General features: G+C 51.1%; 1 protein-coding gene across 4 annotated transcripts in view; it reads left to right on the top strand.

Annotated features, from left to right (window-relative positions):
• EPHB2 (EPH receptor B2) overlaps nt 1-16012 on the top strand; it is a 130908-nt gene that overhangs the window by 79783 nt on the left and 35113 nt on the right. For all 4 annotated transcript variants that reach the window (XM_059830000.1, XM_059829999.1, XM_059830001.1 and 1 more), the window contains 2 exons: nt 2808-2963; nt 3565-3900. In XM_059830000.1, coding sequence (XP_059685983.1) covers nt 2808-2963; nt 3565-3900 — 492 coding nt within the window. The remainder of the gene's footprint in view (nt 1-2807; nt 2964-3564; nt 3901-16012) is intronic.

Below are 16012 nucleotides of genomic sequence, written 5' to 3'. Positions count from 1 at the left end.
TCCAGCAAGTGGTGAGAACATCCATGCTGTTCGAACAGGAGGGGGTTTAGCCCCTGTGTGAAGATTTCAGTTTTGATTTGCTGTTTACTCTGGAAACAAGAAATTGGGTGGATTCCAAATTAAAAGCTATTTTCTCACCCAGAGGAAGACCTGGAGGGAACAAAACAGTTTTGAACACAATGTTCGTTTATTTTACTTCTGGAGTTTGTCATTACTTGAGGAAAAAAAAAAGTAAAAAGGGGCTTTGCATCAAATTTCAGTGATTTTCCTGTCTTTCAGCATGATTTCAGAACATTTATGTTTGGAGAAGTTCTGATTTTCCAGGATTATTTTATCCTTTGTCAGTGTGCAGGACCTCCTGGGGAGGAAAAAAGTTGCCAAAACTTCTGGCCGTGTTCTGATGGCACATGCAAAGAGTTTTAGCATCCCAGCTTGGTATTTTTGGTGAACAATCATTCAGCCCCCAATTTTTGCCCTGCTCTAAGAGCAGCACAAACAAAAGTATTAATTGCAGCCATCAGCCTGTGCCAGGCCAAACGTGGGGAATGTTTTTTGTCTCTTGGGGCCAGTCGCTAAATCTTGGCAGCATAGGCATTTTTTGGATATATGTCGATGCAGAAGCAGGCTTATAGGAAAGTTGTTATTTTTAAAATAAGCTTCGGAAAGGTGAAAGAGGCCCATGTCTTAAAACGCCTTTGATCAAATGACCCTATATTTCACCCCGGATGTCAGACTAGAGGAATTTTGTGTGTTGGTCTTACCGTGTTTCAAAAATCGGTATTAGTACGGGGACCCTGTTATTTCAGCTACAGAGCCACCATCACTTCTCTGTAATGGAGAGCTATGCAGCCATCACCTCTCCCAACAGCTTAACACCCTCTGGGATGGGTTTGTACCCGGGGACATGCTGGGAATAGGGTCAGAAATGGAGTCAAATGCATGGGGGACAGGGGCAGCGATGGTAAAAAGATCTAGGAGCACCAGGAGAAGCCAGTTTTTCAACAGATCCTTTGACTGTAGGAGGCAGGAGGGACTTTGCAAGCAGGAAGGCTGATGGCATTTTTCTGTAGAGCTTTTCTCATTGGAAACTCAAAATAATTCTGAAGGAAGGAGATGAAAACTGAACCCCTCCCCTTGTTTTTTTCATAAAGAAAAAAATAGATACTTCTCAGTAATAGCTCTTGCTTACAGCAACCCGGAGCGTATGTTTTTCCCAGGCTGTTTTTCTGATCTGCCTCATTCCTGAAAGCCTTGGCAGCAAACTGAAGTAGAAGTTTGTTTAACTCGTTTCAGTGCCGAAACCACCTGCCACCCCCCAGGCTCTTTGTGCTGCACAAGAAATTAACAGGGGCGGAAAGTCGCAACCAAAAGTAATCACCGAGAGCCATGCCGATAAATGCTTATAGCCGAGCTTTTGCTTTGGCATTGATGATCCCCTGACTTGGAAAGGACTTTCTGGTGTTTAAAGCTTCGCAGTGATATTTTTAGCCACCTGTGCTGTATCTGTTAATACTGTATTTTACACTATGATCCAGCCTTCACCACCCATCTGCTGTAGGCACCATGCACCCCCTGTGCCACCCTCGCCCACCCTGCCTGGCTGAACACGCATTTTTTTGAGCAGCGGTTGCTAATGGAGCATCTTCTTCATCTGTGAGTGGCTTAGAGGTCTGAGTCCCAGTGGACGTATACCCCAGCATGCTGCTGCCGGTCATGGCAGAGTGCTAATTTGCTTATGATACTTATTAGTGAAGGCAAGGACTGGCTGTGGAGAGTTGCAAAAGGACCTTATGAGATGGCGTGACCTGGGAACAAGAAGGAAATTGGAATTCAATAGACCTGAGGTGATGCAAATGGGAGAAAACAACCCCAACTTCACACCCACATGCACAGAGAGATAGGCCGTGAGTTGGACTGATGTCTCTCAGGAATGAGACCTTGGGGCTATAATAAGTAGTCCAGTTGGTACATTGGTGGTTAAAAAATAATTTGGATATTGCTAATTATGGGAAAAGAGTAGACAATAAAATAGTGAATGTTGTTACGCAACTTGCTTGGGGCATGACAGAGGTTTGTGCAAACCTAGGGGTCATGGAGAAGGTGGATGGCGATTGAGTGGTTATTGCCAAGGCAAGTGTGAGATTGCATCAAATGAAATGGCAGCTGGCAGCTTCAAAGCAGAGGGCAGCAGTTTCTTCATGCAGTGTGCAATTACACCGTGTGGCTCTGTGCTGCAGGGTAAAATGGGTGCAAGATGTTTGCATGGAGTAAAAAAATAACTGGGTAACTTAGTGAAAGAAAATCCCACAAGGGATGTTAAATGCAAAGAGCCTGCCTCTTAGAAAGTCCCTGGGCTATAAATTGTTGGAGGGTGGGAAGGTATTGTGGGCAATGGGTGTGCCCAGCTCCTTGTGTGGCTGCTGTTGGGGAGAGGATTCTGGTGACCGTGTGGACCTTTGGTCTGACTTGGTACAGCTGCTTGCATCTTCTTACGTGACGGTGGCTAAAAATCCCTTTTGCGTGTGTAAGACTCCCTGAGTGGACCCTGTTCTGTGCTCGTGGTTGGGAGCTAGCAGGGAGAGATGTCTGCATGGAGACCCCATCTCTGCAGGCAGTGCAAGCAGCGCCTGCCTCCTCAGAGCCTTCAAACCAGCTGCTCCTTCTCCACTTTGTTTACTTCAAATTGTCAGGTTTTGGCTTTGGACTGCAAAGCCCTGAAGGGTGTTTTCTGGCAGCGCTGCCAGGCTCCGGGCATCCCCGCCAGCCCCTATCCTCCCCACTTACCACTGCTCTTGGTTCTCTTCCAGGCTGCCCCTCGGGGACGTTCAAAGCGAGCCAAGGGGATGAAGGATGCGTCCACTGCCCAATTAACAGCCGGACGACTTCGGAAGGGGCCACTAACTGCGTGTGCCGAAACGGATATTACCGGGCAGATGCCGATCCTGTTGACATGCCGTGCACCAGTATGTGGGCTCTGGGCAACTGGGGAGGGACCGTGTGTGGCTGGGAAAGGAGACATGCATCAGTCAAAGCAGGGAGGGATGCTTAGCAAGGGCATCTGTCTCAGTGGTATTTTGGAGGAAGCCAGGGGGCTCAGAGCACCTCATCCTTGCAGGTGTGGGTCTTTCTTACCTTGGGCCAGTCTGCGCTTGGAAGCATTGCACATGCAAAGAGGACAGAGATTCAGGTGGCTCTGTGCTGTTCTAGACAGTGGGACACCTTCACTCTGGAGCTGTACCTGGACAAGAAGATCTGCATGTTGGCATGCTGGAGATGAGTGCAAAGGCCAGGAATCAGAAACGCCAGAAAAAGTAACTGGTGAATTTTGCCAGGGATGCCACATAATCAAATGAACCTGGGTTAAGAGGACAGGTTTTGCTCCTGCTCCTGCCTTTGGCTGTCCCGCTTGCTCCACACATTCCTGACACTGAGAGAAGCACCCAGCTCAGCGTGCGCCTGCTGCCAAGTCCTGTCCAGAGATGGGGAAAAGGATGGGGTGCAGCTGGTCCTGTAGCGATAAGCAGGGCTCTGGCTCTTACGCCTTTCTGTCTGTTCCCTTTACAGCCATCCCGTCTGCCCCCCAGGCCGTCATCTCCAGCGTAAACGAGACCTCTCTGATGCTGGAGTGGACCCCGCCACGGGACTCGGGGGGCCGGGAGGACCTGGTGTACAACATCATCTGCAAGAGCTGCGGCTCCGGCCGCGGGGCGTGCACGCGCTGTGGGGACAACGTGCAGTTCGCCCCCCGCCAGCTAGGCCTGACGGAGCCCCGTATCTACATCAGCGATCTGCTGGCCCACACCCAGTACACCTTCGAGATCCAGGCAGTGAACGGCGTCACCGACCAGAGCCCCTTCTCCCCGCAGTTCGCGTCAGTGAACATCACCACCAACCAGGCTGGTAAGACGTGGACCCGTGTCTCCCAGCAGACTTCTCCAGGAAGGGGAGGTGGTGGGCAGAGATCTCCTGGTCAAGAGGTGCTTGGGTGAAAAGCTGTGGTTGAACAGGGCTTGAAGGCGAGAAGAGGTGGGGTGAGATATGGCATAGTGTCGCTTGCTCCGTAACGCTGGTGATGAGCAAAGTGCATGGGCCTGGCAATTCCTGGATGAATCACAAGCCTCAGGTATGAAAAATATCCCTTATTTCAGTGAAAAGCTGGAGTGTGCCCCCAGGCAGAGCTGCCCTCCCCATCACTGCAGCAGAACAGCTCATGTCACTGTCCCCTGGTGTCTCAGCATCCCTCTCCGGTGCTGGGCGCATGACTGTTCCTGAGGTTGTTGCCTCGGAGCATCAGTTGCGCGCACTGTCAGTGTGCTGCAGACAGAGCAGCAGCACGCACTGCTGCTGGCAGCCTTGCTGCAGCCCCTGCTACTGCTCCTGGTTCCTGAGGAGGGAAGGGAAGATTAGCTCCAGCATTTTGACACAAGCTGCAATCTCTGCTTTGACTGCAGAGAAAGCCAGGACAGGCCATAAAAGGAGAGGAAAGCTGCACAGACACGGCTATATGGGATGACCATCTGGAAAACTGCTCCCGGTCCTGTGCTGCTGCAGAGTCACCTCAGTGAAGAAGACCAAGCAGCAGAGCTGGAAGGGTTTCATTCGTGGTCTCCAGCTCTGTGCTGGCCTGGGAGTTTGCTATGCTCCCCCTGTGCAGGGTGGTTTTGCTGGGGGAAAGGATGTGTCAGGGTGGCTGGTAGTGCTGCTCCTGGGAGATTCACCAGCAGCCCCCAGGCAGCAGCTGTGCTGGTGGCAGGATGTTCTGCAGAGCTGCTGGTCAGGGGCTGCTCTCCCCAGCCCTTCTGGAAGCCATCTGGAGCTGGAGCACGGACAGGGGCTGGGGCTTTGCTTAATCTGATTGCATGGTGGAAGCGTGCCAATAAGGTACAAGCATGCATTGGAGCAAGCAAGTTTCTGTGGTCCCTCTGAGCACTGCAGCAAGAGTGTGGGGAGCGTGAACACGCCCCAGGCTGCCCTGGACGCTACATGACCTTCAAGACTGAATTTGGCAGTCGCGGATGATCGCATTTCCACTGAATTGCCTGGAGACAGTGGTGTGTGCTGCCTGCAGGGGACAGGAGGTGTTTGGTCTGGGATAAAGCAGCAGTGGTGCAGATGGGCGTCACTTGGTTGGGCATGCAGAGCGCCGAGACAGAGGTAACCTGCAAAAATGTCTTTGTCAGACGTGAGCCAGCAGAGTGACCTCTGATCTGAAGTTAGCTCGGGAGCTGTGGGGTCATGGTGTTCTTAATACCATATCAGAAGCCCTGAAGGCAGATTTAGCATAGCGTTGAACCATGGCTTGACTGCGAGCAGGAACACGTCTGCACATGATGAGGAGAGAGGAACTGGTCTGGGACGGTGACCTGTTGCAGCTTCCTTTACAGAGATGGCTGATGGAGGCCCGGTGGGTGCGATGCCCTGGGGCTGGGAAGGGGGTCTGCACACCCCCAGCGTGGTCCCGCACTACAGACGAGTTATTTAATGCTCAGATTTTGCACTTTGCAGTTATATGGTGTGCTTGTTACCTTCATATACTGCCTGTGGCTACTTCCCCCTTAGCAAAACCAGAGAGCTGAGTTGCAGGCGAATCCTTTTCAGTCCCCTGGATCCTCTTCCTTGTGTTTTCCTTGTTTGACGCTCCTTTATTATCAGGGCTCACACTTCTCAGCCTGTGTGATGTCTCTCTTAATGTATCTATTCATTAGCACTAAACAGTAACTGTCTGCTTGCTAATTCCTCTGTAATTAGAGGCTCTGAATTCTTCTGCTTACATTCGGCACCGCCTGGCAGCCTTGATGTAGATCATTAACAGTTGGTAACAGAAGCTGCAGACACAAAGGCAGAGCTGGGACAGGAGAATGGAGGGAGTTGTGGGGAGAGGAGAGCGGGCAGAAGGAGGAGAGGAATGAGCCTGGGAAAGCGGCGATTACAGCCTCCCTCTGCCTTAGCTCTGGGTTGAGCAGCCAGCTGGGGCTCCGTCTCAGGCAGAGCAGAGGACCAAATACGTAATGGGGTTGTGCTCCTGCCACAGCTGGACGATGGCCTCCCCGCAAAGCGCCCACTACGCTGGCCTTTGGGGACCTCCCAGCCCTGAAGACAGCAAGGCAACTTCACCCTGGTTCACTCAGGGATAAATGGACCACTGTTGGGGGACCACCTGTGATTGATGCATTCGGGACTGAGGAGAGATGCCACATCACCAGCAGCATCTTTAACCTTCAGGTATCATAAATTCTTCAGCATCCCAGGAAAAAGCTGCTGTGACAGAGTAAGAAAACGACCCTCGTAGAGCAGCCAGAGGGCAGGTACTGAGTGTGGCCAGAGGGGTGGCACTGGGGGGGTGTGATGGTATGATGACTGTCATCCCAAAAGGGAAACTTGAGATCAAAGAAGGTGACACAACATTCACCTTCTTGTTCTCCCAGAGAAAGATGGCTGCGGTCATTACTGTTGTACCCCTCTCCAACGAGGTCTGGATTTCACTAACGTTGGCCTTTATATCAACATAACTTACTTTGCTGTTGTGTTGTGGTGGTAGGACATTTCTCCTTATGTAGACACAGGCGGTGGGTAGTTTGTCTTAAGGAAAAATAAGAGGTAATTAGACCAAGCTGAATCACCCAGACCAAGCTGAATCATCCTTTCTTGCTGTGAGGTGGCTTTCCACAATGTGGATCTTCCCACAGCTCTTTGTGGAAACTTCTATATTCTTCATCATAATTTTTTGAACTACATGTTGTACCCAGTAGCAGCTCTACTGCAGATAAACTACTTTGCTTACTGGTCTCACTGTTCCCTTTACACATCCAAGTGTGAAGTGCTACCTTTCTCAGCCACGCGGGCAGCTCTTACCTTCCTGGTGGCTTCTGTCTTGGTCTCTTCAGATGCTGCTTCCCTCAGTGTAGTCTCCCATTCTTGAAGCAAGACCTGCATTTCGGTTTCCAGACCCAAGCACAACCTTATAATCGTTTTCCTGGGCTCAGCCATCAAGCCATGATCATTGCTCTGCACAGAAGTTGTCATTCCCAACACCACCATTTTGGACACTTTATGAATGATTTGCCAGTGATGTTTTTATATCGTCTTCCAGATCTCTTAATAATTTTAAGGAGAGGTGCTGCCTCCACTGTGCTGGACACAGTGTGAGTCCCCATTAAGTGCCAGCCATGTTTAAAACTAATTTCATGTGTTGCAGATGATGCTGAGCCCAGTGTCTCACACACTTTAAGTCTGTGCACTCTGCTGAACTCCTGAGTTCAGGAAAAAAAATCAAACAGTTTGACGAGAGCTACTTCCACGAGGTCACGCTGCCGTGCCTCATGTGGGCCATAGGATCCCATCAGGGTTTGTGGAAGGGACATCTGGGGTCTCTGATTCACCCTCCTGTTTGCAGCGGGACTATCACCAAGAGTAGATCTGCTGTGGCTTTTTCTAGCTGAGTCTTGGAAAACTTCACCTCTCTGCTAACCTGTCCCAGGACTACATCACCCTCCTGGGAAATATGCTTTTCATAATTTCCAGCCTGATTTGTGGCTTGTGCCCCTTTTTGCATCACCTACCCCTGCTGGGAAGAGTGAGTTTCCACCTTCTTTTAACAGACCTCCAAGCAGTTGCAGCTGCGAATAAATTTGCCCTTAATGTCTTCATTAGCAGGCTCAGCCAGCCCAGCTCTCTCCATGTCTCATAATCCTTGTGCTCCAGGCTGCCTCAGTCACCCTTGGCTGGATTCTCCACAGTTCCTCCTGGACCCATGGCCTCGTGTTCTGCATTGGCCAAGTTGATGTTGGCCTTAGACTACCCAGGTTGATGCTGACCTTAGACTACCCACGTTTACCCTTTGCATTACACTGTAACGTCATCTTTTCAGTCCCACAAACAAAGCGATCAGCAGTCCAGACACCACAGTGCAGAGGGGAGCCCCGAGGGACCGGCCACCTCTCTTAGGAGAAGGTTGGTTGAAAGAGAGTGGCCAGCACCAGCCTGTGCTTGGAGGTGGTTTCCTGGTTCTTTCTCTTCTAGTGAGTGTCCTAAAAAGACGAAAGGTGTTTAACCTCCAGAAGGGTAGGTTTTGTTAGAAGAGAAGGTGTGATGTTTACTTTTTCAAAGTATAGAAAATTAGAAAGGACCAGGATCAGCAGAATAGAAATAAAAAGAACTTAGAATAAACATCTCCTTCCCACCATCTCCTTGCTCCCCAGTCGGTCTTCAGCCAACTCAAATTTACCACTTCCAGCAAACTCTGCATGATCTCCACTGCCTTCTGAGGAGATATCTTCTGTCACCTCTGAGGCCAGGTTGTGTTTTCTCTTGGCTCTTCTCAGCAGGCTTCTTCCTGACCTCCAGCTCCATGCTGTACATCTCCCAACTCACCCTCCACTTGCCTGCCTGTCACACCCTGCAGCTGAGTGGCACCTCTCCCCCAAAGCTCAGCAGCTCTCCAAGGAGGGAGATCCAGGACTTGCCATCTGACACAGCCAGTCCGTCTTAAGGGACTGTGATGTGCCCAAAGAAAACAAGCCCATCACGCAGATACCGGGTGCCACCAAAAGCTTTTTCTCAGCCATGCCAGAACAAAAGATGTGTGCCAAGAGGGTGGTTGTGAGCCATGCCAGCATCCCAAGAGGGAAGACGCAGGAAGGAAGCCAGGGGTCAAGGAGCTGAGCGTGGCCCAGCGCTTGGGATAATGACACTTGACTAATCGAGAGCCATGCCAGGCGTCAATCCTCTTGCTGGTGACAACACACAGCCCTTGCTTGCTAATTTGAGGCCATTCTTTGGGGAGGATTGGGAAAGGCGGGGAGTCTTGGTGCTGCGAGGATTTGCAGGCTCCATCCGCACCGTGGGCAGGCTGAGTGCCTTGGGAAAGTTGCCGAGGGAAAGGGCTCCTTGGGCAAGGATGACTTAAATAGCACATGGGAAGGGCACCTCTTGATAACAGACTGTGGCTTCTGTGATCTGGGAAGGGAGGAAAAAGCCCTGGGCTCTGGAGTATCCAGAGACGTATTCAAGACCTCCCAGTGATGGGGGAAAGAGAACATCCAGATTTTTGGGAATGTGTCCCTTTTGTGAGTAACTCTTGTGTCATACGGTATAAGAAGGGAGGATTAACTCTGATGTCAGAGGCTCTTGGCTGCAAACAGAGCCAAAAAGAGCCATAAACAGCTAATACAGTGTGAATACCAGCTAGTGTGTGGCAGAGGAAACCGATACACTTTCCTAATAAACCCATCAGCAGTAGCATCCACAGCAGCGAAGTTTACTGGCACAATTCATCCCTCTCTATGGATCCAGATAACTTGTTAGGATTATTTGCATTATTATTCTGGGTGGCATTTTACAGCAGTCACGACACGGGTCCTTTGGCTGGGGAGACGTGCAGCTCACACCTGTGCACCACATTCGTGCCAGACATCATTAGGGTTTGAATTTCTGCTTCACAGTGGCTGTCACATCCCAGGCGCTTGCATCCCAGCCAGGCAGTGTCTTTTGGACAGGGCTGTCCTGACAAGACGCAGAGGTGCCTGTGAGCTCAAGGGCAGCTGAATGTTTCAGTGGTCCAAAGCAAGCACCTGGGCCATGGCTCTGCTCTGCTGTGAATGTCCTGTGACTGGACTGAGTCCAGCCTGGTCCTTACGCAAAGGCTGGGGAGTTCAGCTGTGAGTGATGAAGCACAGGCGAGACAGATCCTGGGAAGTGCAAAGCACCAGAAGGGAGGATTTTCCCCTCACCTTCAACCAAAAAAAAAACCTCTCTTGCAGCCACGGTGCATGAGCTTTACTGCTAAATGCAACAGGGAGCATGGAGGGGTCAGGGGAGGAGGGGTGAGGAGGGAGAGGAGTGGAGCCAGGGTAGCAGACAAGGTGAAGGTATGAGGTTGGTAGAGACTAGTACTTCTCACCAGCCATCCAGGTTGCTGTTTGCTTGGCACATTAGTTATGCTACAGGCTAGACAGGGAGAGGAGAACTGTATTGCCTGGGGCACATGGTCTCTTGCTTTTATCTTCTCACTTTCATTTTGCATCAGAAGATCGGCCTGGCTTCCTGCTTCAGAGGGATGAACAGCAGTGGGCTGCGCTTCTCTGGACACAAGCAGGGAGTCATGGCATCTCCTGTGCTCTCTCGTGCTGCTCTCAGCCTTGCCCTGAGCTGGCTGCAGTCAGGAATGACTTGTCTGTGAAACAACAACCTGGGAAAGTGTATGCAGAAATCACCTCGAAGTGTTGGAATGAGCTTTCCAGACCTTAAAAGCTATGAATGTCTTATTTCTTGTTGCCTTCCAATATAGAAGTAAAAGGCAGGAGATTGTAGCATCCCAGCATCTTGGATCTCTCATCCAACCTCCCACCTACGGAAGGACTGCTGCCAGCACTACATCAGGGCAGCAGCTTTGGATAGACAATTATTGGTAATCCCCAAAGGCAGAGATCTCCCCACATTTCCAGTGACTTGTCCCAGAGCTGCACCACCCCCCTGGTGAGGGAACTTTTCCTGATGTCCAACCCGAACCTCCCAAGCTATGATTTATGGCTATTGCTCTTTGTTATACTACGTTTCAAAGGCTCAAGCCAAGAGATGTTTTAGATCAGCCTGCATATCAATTATCCTCACATTCAGTCCTGTCTTTGGCTAAAGCATCTTTCAGAAAGATAACCAGTCTTGAGCTGAGACATCAAGAGACAGAGGGCCCATCAAGTCCTTGTACATGAGTCTGTGTAGCTTGTTCTTGCTTTTTTTTTTTTTCCAATGAGATCACTGATTTTCTAAGGAAATGCAGTACACTCGGCCTGTCTGGACAGTGAAATATTTGATTTGGAAAACCACTAGTAAAGCTGGAAGTCTGTCCGGGAACTGCCTAAATGGGAGACCACGACCACCTGAATGGGGAAGCATGAGGCTGATCTGAGGTGACTGACTGAGGTCCATGAAAAGTAGTCTCATACTTCTTGACGTTTCAAAATCTGGTAGGGTATTTCTTGTGCAGAAAACTGATGCAAACGTTCTTAGGACAGAGGAGGACTCTGATACCTGAAGGAAGACGCTGAGAGGTGGAATAACAGAATCAGGGTGAAATTCAACAACGGAAGGCAGTTGAGGAGGACCTGGTGGCAGACCATGGGAAGGGGACAAGTCTCCAGGATAAAACCTTGTGGAAAAACAACACGTGCAAGACTGCACTGTATCAAGCAAAGTATGTTCACCAGCTGTAGCAAAGTCTCACTACCATTGTACAAAGCTTTGGTGGAGCTTCGTATGGTCATTGCGTGCACACCTGGTTAGCCACATTCAAGAGAGCTGAACTGTGATGGTAGCAGATAGAGAGAAAGGCTGATATGGTGAGCAGAACACTGGAGAACCCACGATGCAGAGAGGAGGCCAAAAAGGCACTGTGTGTTCAGCCTTGGTGAAGGGGATTTATTTGCTGCCTGTAATGACGTGCTGGGCTGGAGGGGCACCAGAAAGGGAGAAGAGTTATTAAAGCAGAAGGACAAGAGCAGATGGTACGGAGTGGCTGGTGATAGCATGTAGGTGGAAAAGAAGAAATTTTCTGAGCTGTGGAGCCATCTCCCACATGGAGGAGCCAGGGCAAAGCCTGTTTGCCTGTGTGATAGAGCAAGCAGGAGCTACTGTATGACCCTTAAATTCCTGAGGTCCCTTAAATCCCAGGTTTCTTCTTTTGGGGACTTCACTGGATGTGTTTCTGTGACAATTTGGCCTGCTTCCAGGCTCCAAAACCTCCTGAAGCCTTGACATCCCTGTGGCTGCTTCTCTTATCCAGCATTAACAGCCAGACCTTACCCTCCACACGGATCCATATAACCATCTGTAGTAATCCACGTAACCATCCTGGCTCTGCAGCCCTTCTTCTCTCCCTTCTTCTCTTTCCTTCATCCCCAGCTCCCACCTTCACCCCGGCTGCCTTGTACACAGGGCCGTTGCCACCAAAACCTGATGCGGCTTGACATTTGCTGCCCTCCTCCTCTCACTTGGTGGCCCAGCCTGTTGCCTTTGCAGGGTCCCCCCTGCTTGCAGCAGCCGGCGGTGAGTGCCCAGGAGGGACACTGCCATGCCCCAGTCCCTTCTCCTCTGCTTACTGGAGACCATCTGCAGCCAGGGCTCCCAGATGGTAGGAGCTTTGCCAGCTGCTGGCTCTTCAGGACTCCTCTTCCCACTCCTGCGGTGGGCAGTTGGGGAGATCTTGGCAGGGCAGGGTATGGGCTGCACTGCTAGAGCTTTCCTAGCAGATGCTCTTCGCCACCCAAGACCAGCTCTGCGGGCTCCTCCACCTGCTGACTCCCAGGCTTCCCTGTTGCATAAATTACTCTGTGAGTTTGAGGATCATTTTTCCCACACCTGCCTGGGGCTTCAGAAACCTGTTCCAAAGCATCTGGGGTTGACTTTGGGCAGAAAACAAAAGCCCATCCGTGATGGATGGGGTGGAAAGTCCCTTCTGGTGAACCAGCGCCTCCCCCTCTTCCCACAACGTGCCGCCGTCCCTGCTGTGTGTGAGTGCTGGGAGCTGACGGAGTGGCTCAGGAGCTCACCTTTTGCTTACGTGTTCAGGAGGGGTGATTTATCTTTACTGCTGCACTTGGCAAACACAGCCTGCTGTGCTAATTGCCTTGCTTGCACACGAGGCGCTGAGTGCCAGTGCTCGGGCAGGTGGAGATGCTGGAGGCAGGTAGGCAAGGCTGCAGACACACGGAAGGCCAGTTTCAGGATCACAGCACTTGAACAGCTGAGCATACACTGCGGGGGTGATGCTGCTTAGTGGTGCATTTATCTGGACCATAATAGATGGTTTTAGCAAATCAGGTTAATGCAGCTGGCTGGCCAGTTGTCCCTTGGTCCATCTCGGAGTCCCTGTGATTTAGTACTCCCCTCTATCTGTGTGTAAAATGATAAGTCTCTGTCTGACTCGCTTCAGGCAGGAAGATCCTCACTGTGCCTGTGCCACCGCAGCCCGGTCCATATTCATCACTGCCACTGGCCAGTGCGAAGGAGGCTGCTGCATTGCTAGGGCCAGTCAGGAAATGCTCTTTCCAAGAAAAAACCTGATATTTCTGAAATTCCCCCCCCCCAGAGGGCGGCCAGCCTGGTGGAGTCTACCACGAAAGAGAGCAAGGGAACAAGTTCAGTCTCAGATTAGCAAGACCCAGTGGGTTCAGGAGGATGCCCTGCAGCAGGCATCATTCTTTCAAGAAATATTTCTCTCGTCTAAGTTTTCTGTGTTTGAAATTTCAAAATCAGTATGTTCCTAAGAACAGTTTTGGTTGCAATTAATTAGCACTTTCTAGGAAAGTACCATTTATTGAAAATCCGGGGGGCAAGTTGGAGGGATGGAGGGCTGGCTCCTGCCAGCATTCCTGCTTTCCGGCAGCCTTTTGCTGATGACATCACCTTGATCTGGAGCAGATGAGGTTTCCATGTGGAGAGGGGGCCAGGAGGTGGGGACAACCTTGGTGCTGAGCAACCCCCAACCTGCTCCAGCGGGCTGCGTGACAGGCTGCTGGGATCCTCTGGAGCACCTTCTCTCAGTGCTGAGAACAAAGGCCTGCCCTCCTCCACGGGCAGGATGGCAGCATGCAAATGCAGGCTGCAAACTCAATTAAACAAAGAGCGTAAAGACAGCCAAAACCCTTTGTCTGCCTGGGCCAAGTCACTGGGCTTGTGGCATTAGGAACTGCTTTAAAGGCTGTAATCTACACCAAAGCGTTCGTTGATTCCAATGGGGCCAGAGCCAGGACCAGCTTTGGAGTGCATTGCCGTGTTTTTAAGATTTTCCAGCGTTTGTAGTTACAAACTCAAGGGGCTGGAGGCTGGGCCCGCTGGGAAATTTTCCAGACACTTGACACACACAAACAGCATGGGTACCAGCCTGATGGGGCCACCTTGCCAGGAAACTCGGCAACAAAAACCTCACAGGCTGTGAAATACCAGTCTTCTAGAGCTCTAGCAAGTCCAGTGAACATCCAGACCTGAGGCTTTTTCTTCTTTGAGGGTGAATGTCATTTACTAAAGAGCCCTAGTGCTGTCGTCCCTGTGATGTTACATTGCTTTCCTCAGCTTCCGCTGGAGCCAATTGGTTTCAAAAGTATGTGGCTCCTGAACATGCCATCACAGGGGAGAACACTGGGAAAAAAATTGGGTGAACGAATGTTTTAATAATCCAAGCAATAGTGAACCCATCTAGCAGGAGAGTCACACACAGAGAAGTGCTGGTGGAGGGACTTCTGGAGGTCTCCAGCCCAACCTCCCATGCAGAGCAGAGTCACCAGGGTCGACTCTGAGAGCAGGTCAGGAAAAACTTTCCTTCCTCCCTACCTCATCCAGGTATTCCTTACTGTGGTGTTTTCAGTGCTCACGTTGGAGGAAGGCATCAAATGCATTCTCCAGGAGGGCCCATGGTGTAAAAGCCTGCGATGCTTAAATGGCAGGAGAGAGCTTTACCTGGAGAAGCGAAAAATGGAGAAGATTTTAACCAAAGAAGTCAATTTTCAGTTAGATACCTAGATGCATTTGGACTCTGAGCTGAGTAAGAGCACGAAGAACTGGGGTCTTGCAGTCAGTGATGGGACCTGGACTGGGGACAGCTGGACCATTGCACAGTGACAGTCACCTGCTGAGGACCCTGTGGGACTGGGATGCCTTGGGGCAAGGAGGGAGGGCTGATTTGGATTAGGCATCCCTTGGGTGAGATGCTGGCGCAAGACATCCAGGTCTGCGGGGAAGTGCAGAGTGAGTTGTCCTGGCTTTCCACTCTGCTTGAGAAACAGAGGTCACCTAAGCCCCACGTGCCTATTTCACCAGCCCGCAGCCTTGCATGGAGGTCCTGTGTGCGCCTGCCATTTCAAACACTGTTTTTTGGGTGTTGCTGGGGCCTGGATCCCAGCCTACATATCTCCAGGCCCCGTGGCATCAAGGTGAGGGAAGCCCTTACTCCATGACTGATCACAGCACCGTCCTCGCCGCTGCACAGCACCACCCTTTAGTCTCACCGGAGTGAGCTGCTGGTGTTGTGCAGGGCTTGGAGTGCAGAAGGAGCTCTGGGACCTCCTGGCAGCCCTGTACTGAGGAATGCCCCGCTCTGGTCCCACAGGGGATCCTATTCCCCACATAGTTCCCACATGTTGGAGCTGCCTGGGTCACCCAATGAGGCTGAGCCCCTGGGTAAAGGCAATGCGAGAGAAGCTTGCTCGCTTACCCCAGGGTTTTCCAAGTCTCTCTCTTTGCTGCATTTGCAGGGCAGTTGCAGGCGTCCACTGCCAGATGCTCTGTCAGCAACTTTCTCCCCCACATCTCCCCATTTACTGCCCTGTCCCGCGGCCTCTGGACTAGCTGGTGCCTTGCAGCATCATGGTGCATTTCTCTGCCACTCTGTCTTCAGCCGGGGGTCACACAGTTAATCCTGACCCCGGATCACAGCCGCTTCTGCATGCGGGTAATTGAAAATGCCAGAATTCCCTGCTGACCCTCCTATAATAAAAGCAGTTCCCCGTCCGGTAACCTGACACTCCAGGGACCAAGATCTGTCAGGAGGGCTCCGAGGAGATGCTAGAAAACTCCCAGCTGTTCACCTCTTTTTTTCCCCTGGGTAATTTCAAAGTGTTGCTGGGGAGAGGCCACGGGCTGGGTTGGCTTTGCTCTCTCTTTGTCGTGAGTGTTTTCCAGAGCAAATGTTGACTCTGTCTGACATGACATGGGTTAGTGGTATTAAAGCGATCAGAGATAGGGGTTTTGCTGCCTGTAACCTGACTCTTCCAGCTAAGCCAGCAGAGGAATGGAGACACTTTGATTATACCGGGATCTCAATAGTGCTGACCCACTGGCGGGTGAGGAGTGAAAGACTGAGCCTTGCAGGACTGGCAGGTGAAGGAGGCGGGGAGCTAGCTGCAAAATGGGGGGCAAATTGCAATTGGTAGCATTTCAAATGGGTATAAAGATCATGAAAGAAAAGCTGCAGAAAGATCCTGGTGTCCCCCGGCAGGTGGTCCAGAGGCTGGAGCCACACAGT

Source organism: Gavia stellata, chromosome 27 (genome assembly GCF_030936135.1).
Source record: "Gavia stellata isolate bGavSte3 chromosome 27, bGavSte3.hap2, whole genome shotgun sequence".
Lineage (NCBI taxonomy): Eukaryota > Metazoa > Chordata > Aves > Gaviiformes > Gaviidae > Gavia > Gavia stellata.
The sequence above is the reverse complement of the archived record's forward strand: the minus strand, read 5'-3'. Positions and strand labels throughout refer to the sequence as shown.